The 18,269-nt window shown below is 48.9% G+C and overlaps 1 protein-coding gene across 2 annotated transcripts in view; it reads right to left on the bottom strand.

Moving 5' to 3' along the window:
• The window catches only part of MALL (mal, T cell differentiation protein like), a 29,139-nt gene extending 11,181 nt beyond the window's left edge, over positions 1–17,958 (bottom strand). Inside the window, exons 1-2 of one of the 2 annotated variants that reach the window (XM_041757452.1) lie at positions 17,805–17,958; positions 16,761–16,966 (exon numbers count right to left, since the gene is read on the bottom strand). In XM_041757452.1, the coding sequence (XP_041613386.1) occupies positions 16,761–16,868 (108 nt within the window). In that variant the 5' untranslated portion in view covers positions 16,869–16,966; positions 17,805–17,958. Of the gene's footprint in view, positions 1–16,760; positions 16,967–17,627; positions 17,735–17,804 lie in introns of those variants that run through there. The other variant, XM_041757453.1, reaches the window with a different exon arrangement.
• Positions 17,959–18,269: the final 311 nt, after the last annotated feature.

The raw sequence follows: 18,269 nt of genomic DNA, 5'->3' as shown, positions 1-18,269 counted from the left end.
TTGCATAATCAATGTGACGCAGAGGAATGCTATTTTTTATTTCCACACCCTCTACCTTCTGGACAGAAGAAGGGACCAGGGCCAAGGACAAACTCCAGGTGAATTTAAACTTAGTATTTGTTAGCTCATTTCTGCCCCAAACAGTCTAGGTTGGATTCTTTATAGGTTAGGCAGTTTCAAGTAGTTGTCTTTACTTTTTTTTTTTTTTTAACTTATATTTAGCTTTCCATATTTTCTTGGCAGGTTAAACTGCTCTCTTATTTTAACCTTCAGTTTGTATTTCCCAAGAGCAGGAGATATTTTTAGATGTTTGGGGCTGGCCCTCAAAGTGGAAGAATATGTTATTATAGTAATATATTGTGATCAAGTGTATTCCAAGTACAACTTTGTTCAGAATCTGTTTCTCATGAACAAACACAGATTAGTCATCTATACATTCTCCAAAGGCTGAGCCAAAATTTGAAGAGATCTCTCAAGGTAGGTTGGAGCTTAACAGTAAGTTTGGCCACTTATTCTTCTCTAGAACATGGAGAATAGGTCCCTCACATGTAGAGAGCTGGTTAAAGCACTAGAATATAATAAGAGAGTAGCAGCACCGAGATTGCACCCTGGGAGAAATGTTGATTCCAGGGCTGGGGAGGAGAAGTAAGGCCTGAGCATCTTGTCAAACCAGGAGTGAGAAAACTTTCAACGGCATCTGGGGTTAGGTCAGGAGGTTTCAGAAAGCTCTTGCTGACCAAAGATGGGACAATTTGAGCTTCAAATAAGGATAACACCTGTGGGCTGAAATCTATCAACTAGGTTGAAGTCCATGAGTTAAAAATGATACTTTAAACCCTTTTTGGGGTCACTTTTGGGTAAGGATGTTTATTATTTTGGAAGGCAGCCATGCTCATTATATCACCAATGCTTATTATTTTGAAAACTGCTTAAGAAGGAAAAGAATCAACAAAAAATATGGTGTAGGGGTGAGGAGATTTCTAAAATACATGGATATCTGTGCTCTGAGTCCTGTTACTCCTGGGTTCTTTGAGAAATCCCCAACATCTGGATCCTCCCCCAGAGGTTTTGACCAAGCCAGTGAGAGAGGCTGCATTGTTACACATTCCCCAGATGGTGCAGTTAGAACTGAGAACCCCTGGAACCTGTCTCTCTGTTTCCCATCTTACCCACCCATTTATGTGGCTGGGGATGCAGCATTGTTCCTCCTGGGTTACAATTCCAGCTTTGCCTGCTGGGCAGGTTATTTGACTCATCTGTACCTCCATGCCCCTGTCCATCAAACAGAGGAGGTAGGGATTGCCTCTTTCATCTAGTTCTGGTGAGAACTAGCTAAGCCTTCCTGGCACCCAGTGAGTCTGGGGTAACCATGTTAGCCATGTTAGCCATAACCATTCAGAGTGGCACAGAAGACAAGAGAGAAGTTCCCCCAGAAAGACCCAGAGGAAGGAGTGTCCCAGGCCTGTCTTCCTGAGGGAGGAGAAGTTCACTTCTGGGAGAGCTGGTAGACCAATCAACCAGGTAAGTGAGAGAACATTTAGGGGGCACAGATCCCTCTTAGGAGTTGATGAAAGTTTTGGTCACCCTAGAAAGATGTACCTATGTACACGCACGATTTTTATCTACAGACCTGGGGACTCACAGACCTTCAAAGCCCACCTACAGCTCCAGGGTGAAATCCAGTGCAATCTCCAGTTTAAAAGTGCCATAGATTGCTGTATTATTTTGACAATATCAGTCATAGCATTAAATGCACATATTGTTTTTTTTTAATTTTTTATATTACTTATTTACGATAGTCAGAGAGAGAGAGAGAGAGAGAGAGAGAGAGAGAGAGGCAGAGACACAGGCAGAGGGAGAAGCAGGCTCCATGCACTGGGAGCCCGACGTGGGATTAGATCCCGGGTCTCCGGGATCGCGCCCTGAGCCAAAGGCAGGCGCCAAACTGCTGCGCCACCCAGGGATCCCTGCACATATTGTTTGATCCAACAATTTCACTTTTTTGGACCCTGTCCTAAAAATAATGCACAGGAACAAAATGATGGATGTACAAGGCTGTTTAGTGGAGCCTTGTTGTTTCCAGAAAAGATAAGATACATCCTAAAAGTTCGTTCAGAAAGGACCAAAGAAATTATGTCTGCACAGTGGAACACTCAGCAGCCTTCAAAAAGAATGAACAAATTGTTGTATACCAAAGGGAATAAGCTCTAGGGCCAATACAAGGCACAGACTTGCATGCCCAGTGCACTGTGATTTATTTTTTCTTTAAAGATTTTATTTATTTATTCATGAGAGACACACACACACACACACACACACACACAGAGGCAGAGACACAGGCAGTGGGAGAAGCAGGCTCCACGCAGGGAGCCTGATGTGGGACTCGATCCAGGGTCTCCAGGATCAGGCCCTGGGCTGAAGGCGATACTAAACTGCTAAGCCACCGGGGCCGCCCCTGCACTGTGATTTATGTAGAAAAAGGAAAAAATGTATGTGCATGAGTATGTGCATTTGTTTACAGATGCACAGAAAATTTCTGGAATGAGACCCAATAAACCAATCATGCCACGGATTCACAGGAGAACCGCTTGACAGGGTTCTGAATGTTTAAACCAGTTAGAAAAAAAACCATTATTTACATTTACAAAGAAAGAAAGAACATGCTATCCTGGATGATGGAGGCAGACTTCAAAGGTCAGGATTTTGAGTGGGAGAGACAGGAAAATCACCTGTTCTCTTGGGAACATGAGTCTGTTCACCTGGATAGTGCAGCTGGGAGCTAAGGCCTCAGGTGTGTAGGGCAGGTGAGTGTCATGCACTTAGAGGTTCTGAAGAAAGGCACTGCCCTAGGGATAACCCCATATGAAAGGTTAGAGAGTCAAATGGATGCTCAGTCTCAGATCCACATGGCTCAGTCTCTGGGCTGTGGCAAGAAGGTGTGGGCTAGGGAGGGGCAGTCAGGGGCTGAGAGCAAGGGAGGAGCACTAGGGCGATACCCCGGTGGCAGGTTTTTCTGCATAGCTGGGTAGTATCTCAGCATGGTGGGGCTCACCACCAGCACTGCCGCCTTCTCCTTCCCACCTGTCTTCATTTTTATGAAGTGTTGCCTTCCCTTTCCTGGAACTTGGGGGAATGCAGGCTCTACACAAAGCCTCAGAAACTTCAGGCTGGAAGGGAGAGGCCCAAATCAAGACAGTGAGACCCAGGAGGTCAGCGATGCCAAGCGATGTTCTGGCGGGAATCAAGTCTCCCTGAAGACTCCCTGAAGATGAAGTACTCCATAGTTCTTCACATTCAGACACCCTTGGGCCTATGAGGTTAAGTCCAGGGTCTCTAAGTCATCGTATACCTCTCTTTTATTTTAATTAATTAATTAACTAATTAATTAATTAATTTTAAAAAAGATTTTATCCATTTATTCATGAGAGACACACACACAGAGAGAGAGAGAGACAGGCAGAGACACAGACAGAGGGAGAAGCAGGCTCCATGCAGGGAGCCCGATGTGGGACTCGATCCCAGGACTCCAGGATCATGCCCTGAGCTGAAGGCAGATGCTCAACTGCTGAGCCACCCAGGTGTCCCTCATGTTTTAGAAAATTGTATAAAACACACAGAACAAAACTTACCACCTTAATCATTTTTAAGTGTACAGCTCAGTGGCATTAAGCATTGCAGCCATCACCACCGTTCAGTTTTCATCTTGCAAAACTGAAAACTCTGTACCCATTGCACACTAATTCGCCATGTCTCCCCTTCCCCTAGTCCCTGTCTGTTTGTTTGTTTGTTTGTTTATTTATTTATTTATTTATTTATTATTATTTATTTATATTTTTAAAAGTAGGCTCCATACCCAGTGTGGAGCCCAAAGCAGAGCTTGATCTTACAACCCTGAGATCAAGACCTGAGCTGATATCAAGAGTCAGATGCTTAACTGACAGCCTCTTAGGTGCCCCACTGTCCCAATATTTTGTCTCTATGAATTTGATTATTCTAAGTACATTATGTGAGTGGAACCATATAAGATTTGTCTTTTTTGAGGCTGGCTCATTTCACCGAACATAATATCCAAGGTTCATCTATGTTGTGACCTGTGTCAGACTTTCCTTTCTTTTTAAAAACTGAATAATATTCCATTATGTAAATATACTGTATATATTTTGCTTATCCATTCATCCCTTGATAGACACTTGGGCTGCTGCTTACACTTTTTGGCTATTATGAATAGTGCTACCATGAACATGAATGTACAACTATCTGTTTGATGCTTATCTTTTAAGAGGGAAAAATAAGACAAAACCCATCCTAGGACTGTGCTTTGGACTCCATAATTCTGGTGCAAAATCCTCCTTCAAACAGATACATTCCATATTTGTGCCACTGACTGGAGCAGGTGTCCTTTGAGAGTTTGATGTTGTTAATTTAAAACACCTCAACTCCATAGTGATTTTAATAACTCAAACTAAAATCGCACAGCAGGAAGTAGAGCTGTTACTGTTTTTCAACTCGAAGATTCTAAGTTAATTAACAAAATAATCATAATAGTAAAGGAATTTTTTTGTTATATTACCTTCCCTCCCAAGCTTGGTACTTATGCATATATATTTTCCATAAAATTGTAGATCATGATGCACATACATTTTGTATTCTTACTTTTTATATTTTATATTTTGCTACACAACTTCACAATAAAATTGATTCTTGTTACTCAAGACAGTTCTATGAAGTTGGCCTGAACACTGAATCAGTGCACACTGAACCATTGCTCCCAGGGGAAATAGGAGTTAGGTTCCTGCAAACCTCTGGTCACCATATTTTCATCAACTGATCAACACATACCTTTATTTTAGATGCATTTCTGTTTAAAGACATCTTATGCAATATATACTGTTGATCCAGTAATGCTTAACTCCTGGCCAATAGCACTATAAACTTATTGAACAGGTATTGTCTATGAAAAGCAAATCACGGACTTCTTGCGCTTAAACACTAGACGGTACTTTAGCACTAATTTAGGGGTGATTTTAAACAGCAAAATGAGCAACAAAAAGCACAAAAATATGAAAGACATGGCACCAAACAGACTTTGAAAAGGACACTTGTTTACAGTGTGAGAGCTGAAACAAGAAGGGAGATTATCATCTTGTTTAGCTTCAGGTGGGAACATGCACGTCGACAGCTCAAACTTTTTGCTGTTCTGCACATGCTAATGAATGACCATGAAAGCGCTGTATTGATTTGCAGGTTGCAAATAAATTTTAGTGAATAGGTAAATTTGCAAATAGAGAATCTGTGAGTAATGAGGATTGACTGTACTTTTTAATTTTTTTAGACAGATAGAGAGCACAAATAGGAGGGCAGAAGGAGAGGGAGAGAGAATCTCAAGCAGACTTCCTGCTGAGTGCAGAGCCTGACCAGGGGTTTGATCCCAGCAGCTCAAGATCATAACCTGAGCTGAAGTCAAGAGTTGGCACTTAGCCAAACTAAGCTACCCAGGTGCTCCAAAGATTGATTTTTACCTTCTTTCATTTTTTAAAAAGATTTTATTTATTTATTTGAGAGAAGGAGAGAGAGAACAAGCAGAGTTAGGAACAGAGGGAGAAGGAGAGGGAGAAGCAGCCTTCTCACTGAGCAGGGAGCCCGACACAGGGCTTGATTCCAGAACCCCAAGATCACGACCTGAAACCAAGAGTCAGATGCTTAACCAACTGAGCCACCCAGGCACTCCAAGGATTGACTGTACTTTCAAAGCCACAATTACATTCCATCAAGTCAGTAAATGTCATTTACTCTATTAGGCCCCTGTGCAAGTTTGTTGGCTCTCTCCAGCTTTCCCTGTCATAGATAATGCCTCAATAAATAATGCTGCAGAGATGGTTGTCTCCATTCAAATTGTTTCCTTAAATTCCCCAAAAGGGGGATCCCTGGGTGGCGCAGTGGTTTGGCCCTTGCCTTTGGCCCAGGGCGCAATCCTGGAGACCCGGGATCGAATCCCACATCAGGCTCCCGGTGCATGGAGCCTGCTTCTCCCTCTGCCTGTGTCTCTGCCTCTCTCTCTCTCTCTCTGTGACTATCATAAATAAATAAAAATTAAAAAAAAAATTCCCCAAAAGGGCTTATTGGTAGGAGGTATCGGCAGGAAGGGGATGTAGTTGGTGACTTTCCGACATTCAGTAGGCTTGTTGCATGCCCTGGCTGGGACAGTTGTGTGACCGTGTCCAGCCCTTTCAGGGGGAAGCTTTTAGGGGACCGCTAGGAAGGGGTCCCTTATGCCTAAGGAGACCCAGATGAGACAGTCCCTGTTCTTGCTCTGGCCATTGCTGTGCCTGGTATTAGTCCTGGAGCTATGAAATGGAAGAGGAGAGAGATGGAGAGAAAAAGCCAAGGCCCCGGGGACACAGCAATGCTGCCAAAGAATCAACACAGAGGTACAGTTGATGGGCTGCGGACTTCCCAGCATGTGGCCATAGTCTACTTTCTTTCCTTTCAAGCCAGTCTGAGCCCACGACAGCCCTTGTCACAGCACTGCTGAGGACCACCTGGGGTGCCTGGGACCTGGGACCTCATTCCCTCTTAGAATACCCTGCCAGTTTCCAGTGCCCCTCAGACCACACTCAGGCCACAGCCTGCCTCGCCCTCTCCACTCTGGGCCAGTCTCCCTGAGCCTCCGTCAGTGCCCCTAGCCCTGGGGCTTCCCAGTGTGGGTTGAGATTCATTCGTGGGTGGTGAAATCTATTTAGTTTGTCACCAACAGTATTAAAAGATTAAGTAGACTAGATAGCAAACAGGAGTACATTGCCCATGGGAAACAGAAACAGTGTCCTGAATCTGTTGTTTCATATCTCTCTCTCTCTCTCTTTCACACACACACACACACACACACACACACACACGTGTACCAGGTTGCCATGAAAATTTCTCTTTTCTGTGGGTCACAGTTGGTGTGTGGAGACCTTTGCTCTAGAATGCCTGCCTTCCTCCAGCCAGGGGCCTCTTCCTGTGCTGGTGTGCACCCCTGTCCCTGTCCCTTCCTCCACAGAGCTGTCCCTTGGGGCAGAAACACTCCCAGTGGTAGACCACAACATGCCTGTGGGATCTGGGGGCCACACTGGGGCCTGCGTGGGCAGCGGGCAGCGTGAGCCTGGGTGAGGAAGGGCACAGAAATGCTGCAGATGGGACAGGTGGGGAGCTCCTGGAGCATCCCATACTTGCAGTGAGTGGAACTCAGTGTGGACGAGCCAGGGCCCATGCTGGGCGGTGCTGGCCTTCTCTAGGGCGCTCAGGGAGCCAGGTGCCCCACCTGTGGCCACCTTGGAGACCCACATGGGTGCTGACTCCAGCCCACAGGGCAGCTCCCATGCCTGAGTCTGGCGCCTGGCAGCCTGTGAAGCTTCTGAACAGGAATCCTTACTTACCTCCTTCTTACAGGGGAGGAAACCGGTTCTGAGAGGCCAAGCGCTTTACCCAAAGTTACCCACGGGAGCGTGCCAGGCCTGGCCTGGAAGCCCGTCCTCGCACACAACCAGCATTGTATGGAAGTCCTGCGCTCCGTAATTTAACCTAGGACACTTCCAAACACTGAGTCACCACATCCTGATTCAGGGTGAGAGTTTTCTCTGTGGCTTTAAGGTTAGCAGGAAATGGTGGCCCAGGCCCCCTGGCCTCCGGTGAGGTGAGGGCCCGTGTCTTATCCGCTCCAGGAACAATAGTGCTGGCCTGGCCGGGGCTCCCTCCACCGCCGCGCCCGGCAGAACGAGTCCTATAAGGAGCCCTTGGTGTCCATAAGTGCTCTCGGGACCGGGCTGGCCGCAGGCCAGGGAAAATCTGTGCCTACCTTGGGGCGTGTGCTGGGGAGGGGCAGGATGCCACAGCCCGGGAGGGGTGGTGAGTCAGCGGGGCCTCCCTTGCCTTCCTCGCCCCTCCTGGCTTCCTCCCCCAGGACCGCGCCCACCCATTCAGACCTGGCACCCCCACTGACCCAGCTTTTTTTTACTGACTGAGCAGTGCAGGTTTATAGAAAAGAGGATAATAAAAACAGTCTTATCCATCCAAAGTCTAAAGAGCTTTCCCTCTTGTCTCTTACTGAAAAAAACCAAACAAATAAAAAACAGACTTTTTAAGGCAGAAATTTTTCTACTTATTTTTTTATTTTATTATTATTTTTTTACTTTTTTTTTTTTTTTAAACTTGTGCCCCTGAGATAAATTAGAAAGGAGAGAAAAGATGTAAAAGCAGACAAATGCATCCCACTCTCCTGTCCCCACAGTGGCCTGGTGGACAGGCTCCCTCCTACCCTGGTCTCTTTCTCTTTGGCTTTCACTGTGGATTTTTTTTTTTTTTTAATAATTTTTTTTAAACTTTTATTCATTCATGATAGTCACACAGAGAGAGAGAGAGAGGCAGAGACACAGGCAGAGGGAGAAGCAGGCTCCATGCACCGGGAGCCCGACGTGGGATTCGATCCCGGGTCTCCAGGATCGCGCCCTGGGCCAAAGGCAGGCGCCAAACCGCTGCGCCACCCAGGGATCCCTCACTGTGGATTTTAACATCATGTCGCTTCACACGTTCCCAGAAAATCCCCAGGTGAGCCTAGGAGCCAGGCTCAGGGGAGGTTCCCCACCTCCTCTTTCTCTCAAGAATCCACAGACATTTTGTGACCAAGGGCAGGACCCAGACCAGAGTCACCTCCTCCAGGAAGCCATTCTTGACTGCCAAGTCCCCAGTGTACCACTCGGTGACCTCCTTCATAGTTTTGTCTCTCCACTGCCTCCTCCCCAGGCCCCGAGCTCCCAGATGCAGGACTCTGCTCTATGGTTTTCATGTCCCCAGTGTAGGGCACAGAGCCTGGCACAAAGCAGGTGTTCTGTATACACTGCTGACTTGGAAAGGAGGCAGGAGGCAGGTGGCTGGACCTTCCACTCCCCAGCTGCTCAGTCTCGTATGCCTGGGCCTGATTCCCATGCAGGTGGCACGAGCTGACACCTTTGGGCCTGCACACTGTGGCCCAACCACGGACTGGCATTTCCACCAGAAGTCAGGACAGAATAGGGACAAATACCCATTTGTTTCATCCCCACCCCCTTCCTGCTCCATTACCTCATAGACTCTAGAAATTCTCCAGATCAGCAGCACCTTCCCCCAGAGAGCAGAGAGGATTCCCTGGGAAGCTTTCCCACCCCAAGGCCTTCTCTGCCAGCACATAGGAAAACCTATACAAAAATGTGCTGTCAGGGACGCCTGGGTGGCTCAGCAGTTGAGCATCTGCCTTCAGCTCAGGGCATGATCCCGGGATCAAGTCCTACATCAGGCTCCCTTCAGGGAGTCTTCTTCTCCCTCTGCCTGTGTCTCTGCCTCTCTCTCTGTGTCTCATGAATAAATAAAATCCTAAAACCAAAAATGTGCTGTCAGAGAGGACAATGTTCAAATAGTCACACCACCCCTCCCACACCCATCCAGCATCACTTGGGCAGAGACAGGGTGCAGATGCGCATGGAGGTGGGGCTGGGCTGTGAGCAGAAAAGCAAAGCTCAGAGAATCCCTCCAAGGGAAGAGCCAAGGCAGGCTACTTTGACATAGGTCAGAAGATTCTGGGGTCCCAAGCCTATGATGTCTGGCCCCACTCTCTGACCCATCTGGGACATTCTAGGTATAGCTCGAGGCGGGAGGGGGGACCTATGCCTCAAGAAGCTGTGGAACCTGGGTACGGGCTGGCTCTATTGCAACAGGATCAGGTGCACAGACATCTATTCTGGCTGAGGTGGGAAAGATCTGATTAAGTGATAACATGGGGCAGGGCTGGCTAGCAGGGATGGGAGGACTCAAGGAGGGGAGGGCTGGGAGAGAAGAGAGGGGTAAAGGCCAGGGAACTCAGGTGGGGCTCCCCCACCCCTCCCTATGTGGGCTGCCTGCTTCCTGCCACTTACCAATCTGGACAACACTCCAGAAACTTCTCCTGCCTCCCATGGATCTGCCTTGCCCCAGGGGAAAGTTCTCTAGGCAAAAACTCCTGGAAGGGCGCTGGCAGCAGGTGAGGCACTTATTGGTGAGACTTCTTATCTGGGGCTCCCCACATTCCAGCAGGTCAGAATGCTGCCAGGCTCCTCCCTGCTACCTGGGGAGGACCTGGGTTATTTCCTTCAGAGCACCTGCTAGTTACATGAAATCCTCCCGGTGGGCTGACCTTCCAGCAGCAGCTTGGTGCCTGTCTTGTTGGAATTGAGAGAGGCCACTGGTTCAGAGAAAGTTGTGCATGGTTTGGTCAGATGGTCAGGGAAGGATAGGACCAGAAGTCCAGACTTGGGCAGAGGGCGAGTGTGCCAGTTAGTTCCAAGGGCCTCTCAGCTTTAGCTCACCCTTCTATGGTCCACACTGTGATATGGGCTGGAACCCTGCAAGCCACAATTCTCTTTAGACTTTGGATGGATAAGAATGTTTTTATTATCTGATTATTTGTTTCCTCCCACACCCTGACAGCACAGCACAGCTCCATTCACCCATCTCCTAGGCTGGTCTCCCTCTGCCCCATCAGGCGTCACGCTCCAGAAGGCAGGGGTGGTGTCTGCCTTCTTCGTCTTTATATCCCCATGCTTGGCACAGAGTGGGTGCTCAAGAAGTATGTGTTGAGTGAACACATGGGATTAAAGGGTGGCCATCTCCTCTCTCCTTACAGCAGGATTTTATATACTTGTTAACCTCCTGGTCATAGGAAGTGCTCGTCTGAACAAGCACACATCTAATCCCTCAGTCCAAACCCTTGAAGAATGCCAAGACCCCGCCTTGAGTGAGCTTAGCCTGACAAGTATCTAGCCCCCGGAGTCTTTGGCAATTGGGGCTGTGCACTCCGGCTTTTCACTCTTTCCTATCATGGGGTGTTCTCCATGTGTTCATGCGCCATTCCTTCAAGACAGGGCTCCTGACTTACCTTACCCTCCTTATTAAAACTTTCTCATTCTTGTACCCCCTGAGAGCAGAGCATATGGCTTGAGCTGTAGCAGCATCTCAGTGAATATCTGTTGGTTCACAGTTGGAAGTTGCTCACAGGAGACCCACACTTTCTAATAAGAGTCCAGATGACCAACAATAAAATACATGGGCTCACATTTCTAGAACAGTTGTGATGCTCTGTTGTATCCTGTGAATGTCCTTACTGAGCCCCCAGAGCTGTCTTATGAGATCTTTACTGTTACTCTCTCCACTGTTGAGGCTCAGAGTGGTTAAGTAATCTGCCCAAGCTCTCACAGTGATTTAGTAGCACAGCCAGGCTCTTGACCCTGTACCGACCGATTCTATTTTCCTGAACCACACTGGGTGCCCCTAAGAATAAAGATGGGACTGGTGCAGGGAGGCCAAAGTGGGTCCAGGCAACATAGGGAGGTTAACATGGATGACTTCCCACAATGCCTCTTCCATTGCTCTTCTGCGGCCCCACACTTCAATCTTCCTTCCCTGTCCCTTGTTCTCCCTTTGGGGGGGGTATTCTGGGGCATTATAGTGGGCATCAGTGGCCCCCCAGGCATGGAGATCATTAACTCCCTCATCCTGCAGGAGGAGAGTGGGAGGGGGCCACATGGTGGTGAGGTGGGGGGTGAAGGTAGGGACAAGCTAGGCTGTTTTTTTAGAGGGTAGGAAGGGACAGAGGGCGAGAATTCCAAGCAGACTCTCTGCTAAGCGGCGACTTGATCCTGGGACCCTGAGATCATGAGCTGAACTGAAATCAAGAGTCAGATACTTAACTGACTGAGCCACCCAGGCACCCCTCAGACAGGCTTTTACATACAAATAGAGTAGAAGAAGAAGCAGGCTGAAAATAGGTGAAACTGAGGATATAAAGGTGAGCTTCCCCAGCTAAGATTCTGGAATGAGCTTCTAGGGGCATCAGAGTATTTCCCTCTGACCACCATGCAAGCGAGGTAAGAGGCTGAAACATCAAACACCAGAGTGCCTGAATTATTTTACCTTTTACCTGGCTGACTAGAAATCTTAGCTGTTTCTTTTTAATTAAACATTGAATCAATAAAGTTAACTAGTGAAGAGATTAAAGTCAAAAGACTTCTTGGACTCTGCTTCATAGAGCACTCCCCAGATCACAGTCACCTGGGTTGGCTCTCAGCATCCCCATCGTCTTGTAAAAAAGTTGATGAGTCAACTCACACCACACAGGCAATGATCTCCCCCTACCACCCACGGCAATCACTCTCCCCACCTCCCCAGCCACCTGCACAGTGTGTGCTCTGAAGAGCTGAGCCAGTCACCTGGCCCCCAGCCCCACCAAGCTCTGGCACCAGCGGGCTCTCACACTCTAAGAATGAAAGGCAGAGGGAATACACCATGTCTGTTCTCACCTTAAAATGCACTGTTTCACACTCAGGGATTACATTTTGAAATCAGTATCATTTTCAAGTGAGAAATCTGAACTCAACAGTAAGCCTAACAAAACACGAATTTTAATGTTAAAATTTCAGAAAGTCTCCTCAGTTGCTGGTAGGAATGTACAAGCACTGTGGAAAACAGTTTGTCAGTTTCTTGATAAAAAGTGAGCACACACTTATTATACAACCCAACAATCACACTCGGGCATTTTCCCCGAAGAGTGAAAAGAACACCAGCACTAAAGCCTGTACGTGAACGTTCATTGAGCTTTATGTAGAATAGCTGAAAACTGCACATGACTAAAATATGTCTCAATGGATCAATGGTTAAATAGACTATGGTACATCCATGCCATGGACTACTATGCAGCAATCAAAGGAAGGAACTATTGATGCATACACAACTCGGGTGGACCTTCAGGGCGTTATGCAATGTGGAGGAGGCCAATCTCAAAAGGCCACATACTCTATGACTCCATTTATTCACATAACTTTTTAAAAAAAGATTTATTTATTTTAGAGAGAGAGAGCTTGTGAGCATGAGTGGGGGGAGGGCTGGAGGGTGAAGGAGAGAATTTCCAGCAGACTCTGAATTGAGAATGGAGCCCAACATAGTGCTGGATCTCCCTACCCTAAGATCATGACCCTGAGCCAAAACTCTTGAGGGGCCAAGAGTTGGATACTTAAGTGACTGAGCCACCTCAGCGCTCTTATTTGTATAACTTTCTTGAAAAGTTAACAAAATATAAGTAACAAAATTATAGAGATGTAATTGGTGGGTTCCAGGAGTTCTAGAGGGGAAGAAGGAAGACCAGGCCGGGGTCGGGTGACTGTAAAAAGGAAGCAGGAGGAAGACGTTCGCGGTGGCAGTTTTCTGACTCTGGGGGTGACATGAATCTACACGAGAAGATGACACAGAAGTATGGACATACTTTACCAATATCAGTTACTTGGTTTTGATGGGACTAGCAATACAAAATATGCAACTACCTGGGGAAGCTGGGGGAAGGCTGTGAGAGACCTCTCTGAACTATATTTGTAACTGCCTATGAAACTCTAATTACCATAAAATAAATGTTTAAAATGTGCATTTTAATGTTAAAGAGTCTGAAATAAAGCAACTTAGGTAGAGCCTGTATGAGCAGGCTCCAGGGGCAGAGCTGGGGTGGGGGGCGAATATGCTGATCCTCTCATCACCCTAGTTTGTCACTGTTGTTACAGCAAAAGAGCCTGAGACTGCTTGCTGCTAGCAGCAGGAGTGGCAGGGGGGCCTCGGGGAGCCAGAGTTAAGAGCTCAGGGCCTCATTGGAGTGCTGCTCTTCTTATAGTTTTGTCCCTCACTCCCATGGAAAGGCCCTTGGCACGGGCCCTGCTCTCCAGACCTCACAGTGGGTGCTTGGTAAATAGTGGCTGGAGGCAAGTGTGCCTGCAGACACCACCCATGTCCACCCTGGGCCACCCCCATCACCGACTGTATCTGAATCCAGGTATGGATTCCACTTGCTAACTGCCCCTTTCTGCTGCCCTGAGCTCCTGGTTTCATCCACTCTCTGGACTCATGTCCTTAGACAAACATACAGATGTCTATGATGCCTCAGGTCTCCAGACTGAGAGTCTGCTGGGCCCCCAAGGCCTGGTGCTCCGTAGTCAGCCCTCCTGGTGCTCAGTGCCCAGGTGCAGCATAGTGCAGCATGCCCAGGTGGTCGGGGGGCAGAGGGGTGTCTCTTGAGCTGATTCTCACCCTCTTCTCCAGCCCAGCATATCTTCTGCTCAATGGGATCAGAATCAACCAACCAACTTGATATTCTCTCTCCTCTCTGGTTCACCTCCCATCCCTGGTCCCTGGTCCTAGATATGAGGCAGGCACACTTGATTCTATAGTCTGTGCTAGGAACATGCTTTTAAGGAAAAGCCAGTACAAAATACACGTACAGAATATACCCATTAGATACATACATATACATATACATATACATAGATATATATGAATACATGCATATAAATGTGTTATATTTATTTCCGTATTTTCTAAGTATTCCACAATGAATAAGGATCACTTGTGAATTAAAACTAAACTTGTAGGGGCACCTGGGTGGTGCAGTTGGTTAAGTGCCCAACTCTTGATTTCAGCTCCTGTCTCGATCTCGGAGTCGTGAGATCGAGCCCCATGTCAGGCTCCCCACTCAGCTTGGAGTCTGCTTTAGATTCTCTCTCTCTTTCTCCTGCTGCCCCTCCCACTCATGTTCTCTCTCTCTCAAAACAAATATATACTATATGTTGGCAAATCGAACTTCAATAAAAACAAATTAAAGAAATTTCTTTTTTTAAAGAAACCTTTAAAAAAAAACTAAGGTTGTAAATAAGAAAACATCAGACAAGGCCAAATGAAAGGACATCTACAAAACCACATTTTCTTCAAAAATGTTAAGACACAGACTGAAGGAGACAAAGGAGATAAGACAACCAAAGGCAATGCAGAATCCTTGACTGGAACCTGGACCGGAAAAATGACGTGAGTGGACACATCAGCACAATTTGAGTGAGGTTTATTAGAACCGTTGACCAATGAAAATATCGATGCTAATTTCCTGATTTTGATAGCTGTATGAGGTAAGCTGGAGACTTTAAGGGAAGCTGAGTAGAGTATAAGGGAACTCTCTGTACTATTCACATGGCTTTGTTATAGATCTACAAGTACTTCAAAAGAAAAATAAGTGAATACAATCGAGCCAATGACATACCCTACCCCTTGAGGTACTTAATGCTCCAGAGACAGGCAGGAGCATACAGGAGCCCAGCCTCAGGCAGTGGGTGCATGAGGTGGCCCCTATCATGAGGACATCCCTCCTAGGGGGTTTCCTAGTTCTGTAAGCCCCTTCCCTTCAGCCTGCTGCCTGCTGGGCTCTCCTGGATTCCAGTGCCTTTCCTTTCCAGGCTGGCACTGGCCGCCAGTCTGGAGAGCCACCCTATCCATTGAGGTCCAGCACCAAAACTGCTGCCTCAGTGGTAGGTCTGAATCCCTCCCTGACTTGACAAGGTCAGGTCTCTCCTTGCTGATGCCACAGCCCAGGGCAGTCACCAACCACCTCAAGCAGAGTCTGACTGTGGAGAAGTCCTTGGGAGTCTCTCTCCAGCGGGCGGGGAACCTGGGAAGGCAGGGCCTGTAGCGGGGGCTTTGCACAATTGGCATAAAGCATGCACTCCGTACAAAGCAGTGGAGTGGACCACAATCCTGGCAGTTCATGTGGTTGTTCTGAGGGGAGGGACACACCCAGGGCCAGGCACAGAGCACTTGCAAGAGCACTAAGCTGTCATCCGCCTGGCTTATGCTCCCCCTGGGGTGGCAGGTCTGGCTCTTGGGTGGGGTTTCAGCTGGAGCCCCCCGAATGTTGGGTCCACCCTGCCTGGCTTCCCTTTCTTGGTGCCATCAATGGGCACACTTTAACCACTTTGCCACAGGGTCGCTGGATCAGGCCCAGCCTTCCAGCAGATGATGAGAGAGGGCTAGTCAGGTCCACCTGAAAACTGGGACCACTTTCCACCTTCCCCTCCCAGGCCCGGGGTCAGCACTGCCAAATTCAGGGCTGGTAAGAGTGTCACCCACAAGCTAGATACTTCAGGGGGTGTTCCAAAACAAAGCTAACTCCTTTGCCCTGAATTGCTCACCAGACTTCAGTGTCCCCCTGAGTAGAAAGAAGATAGTGACAGCTGGCTCAGATGGACACTGTGTGCAGAGCTCTGCAGACTGCAACCTGTGCGAGCCACCCCCCCCCCCCCCCCCCCCCGCCCCTGGCAGGGATTTCGGCCACAAATCAGCTGCAGGGTATCTCAGACTATGCGGTGACAGGTTCCAGTGCACAACCAGGGCGGCTCACACAACTGTTTTATGGCAGATGTTGTCACAAGCTACCTCTTGCACAGAGTCTACAAGTCAAAGTTCAAAGTCAGCGAATGTGACAGACAGCTAAGAAAATCTTGGAAGACCTCCTCTCAGAAGGAAAGACAGAGCCGCCCCCCACCACTGTCCTGTTTTGAACTTGAGAAAAGCAGAAATAAGCAAGTGGTTGGAGAAAAGAAACCATATCAAAGTCGATTTCCAGCATCTTCCCCAGGACCTGGCATATTTTAGCAGCATCCCCCCATCCCTCACTGACCCTCCGATCACCAGGTGGCCTGGCTGTCACCCTGGGTTTGTTTGGGAAACCCACCATACTGCTGGAATTGGGAGGAGCACAGGGAGGGATTAGGGACCGTGGGGCTGAGTCTGAGCAGTGGGGGAGCCGAGCCCAGAGCAGCTCGGCTGTGCCCCTGTCCCCAGGGAGCCCTTGTCCCCAGGGAGTGCGCTTCTCCGGGGCCCTCCCCTTCTGCAGGCAGCCCACGCGCAGCACTCACCAGCTCGGGCAAGAAGAAGGCGTAGGGGATGGTGAGGAACAGCATGACCCCCAGGGGCACTTCGGGCGGGGCATGGCTGGTGGGGGGCGGCAGGTCCGGGGAGGCCATCTCTCGCCCGCTGCCTGTTGCCCTTGGCTCCGCTGCAGCTCGACCGCGCCGGTTCCGTCAAATATCACCTCCTGCCCGACACACCCATCGGACGTCGCCTGGGAGGGAAAAAAAAAAAAAAAAAAAAACCGTTCCAGCCGAGCAGGTCCTTCCACTCCCTCGGGCCAAAAGACTCCTTGGTGAAATGCGAATGCGGATTCGGATTTGCATCAGATGGGCCTGGGCTCGCTGGGGGCACCGAGGCAAGGAGGGCGGGAGTCTCTTCCCAGACTTCTCCTCCTCAGAGATTTTGAATCCGGAGCATAGTACTCCAAGGGGTGCTCGCTACAGCCACCACCCCTCAACCTTGTGGCCGGAGTGTAGGCGGAGGCCACTTGCTATGACCAGCACTGTTTACTGAGGACCTACTATGAGCTAAGCAATCTGCAGGCAAGTCTGGGGCTCCCCACAGCCGTGCTCAGGGCTCTATCATCTCGTTCCCAAGCGGGGAGACTGAGGATCTGGTAGGTTAAGGCCACAGAGCTGGTCACTGACGATGCTGGGTCTTATGTCTGTCTGCCCCTGCTGCCTGGGTCCCCCCTTCTCCACTCATGGGGGCCACCTTCCATCCCCAACTAGCTGTCCTCACTTCTGGCTCCTGTCCCCAGGAAACTGCCATTTCCTTCTCTCCCTGCATCCGCTTTACCACCCTCCTCTCTTCTCTGTTCACACAGCAGATGGAGGCGTTCTCCCTCTCTACAAGTCCGCCCTGGCAGGCACCTGAGAAGGGTTCAGCTGGCTGGGTGCTGCCCCAAGTATGAGCCTTCCTCCTTCCTTGCCACGGCCCCCAGTGTGGCCAGGAGGCGGGCTTGGGGCCAGGCTGTTCCTTCCTGCCTCCCGCCCACTCGCCAGTGGATCAGGGGGGCTGTAACCCAGTGGCCAAGCAACTCCTCTCACTCTCAACCAGGTCCTGGAGACTTGAGTCTTTTTTTTCTCCGTCTTAGAGTTGACCATCTGCAGAAAGGCCTGGAACCTCAGGGTCTGCTCGGGATGCTTGGCGTCGGGGTCCTTTCTCCTTGCCCTCCATGGCCTCAACCTCAGCCCCTGGCAGGCCAGTCAGGGAGCTGATCCCTGGTGAGGAGGGGATGTAGGAAGGTTAGATTTGTGCGCTGGGGTGATTAGCGTCCTCCACAAGAGTGTGTCTGTTTGCAGTGTCTGTTCATTAGCTAGGGTAGTGCATTCCAGGGCCTGCTCTCCTGGGCACAGCTCAGGGGAACAGCCAGCTGGGCCTTTGCCTGGTCTGCGGATAGCCAGTGGAGGGGGGTGGTTGGGACAAATGAAGCCCAAAGCAAAGCATTGCAAGGAGATGCAAAGCATCCTGAGTAAACCTCAAGCCATCCTGATTACTCCCTTCTCCCAGGC

This window comes from Vulpes lagopus, chromosome 5, assembly GCF_018345385.1.
Source record: "Vulpes lagopus strain Blue_001 chromosome 5, ASM1834538v1, whole genome shotgun sequence".
Taxonomy (NCBI): Eukaryota; Metazoa; Chordata; class Mammalia; order Carnivora; family Canidae; genus Vulpes; species Vulpes lagopus.
This window is presented reverse-complemented; position numbering and strand designations above follow the sequence as displayed.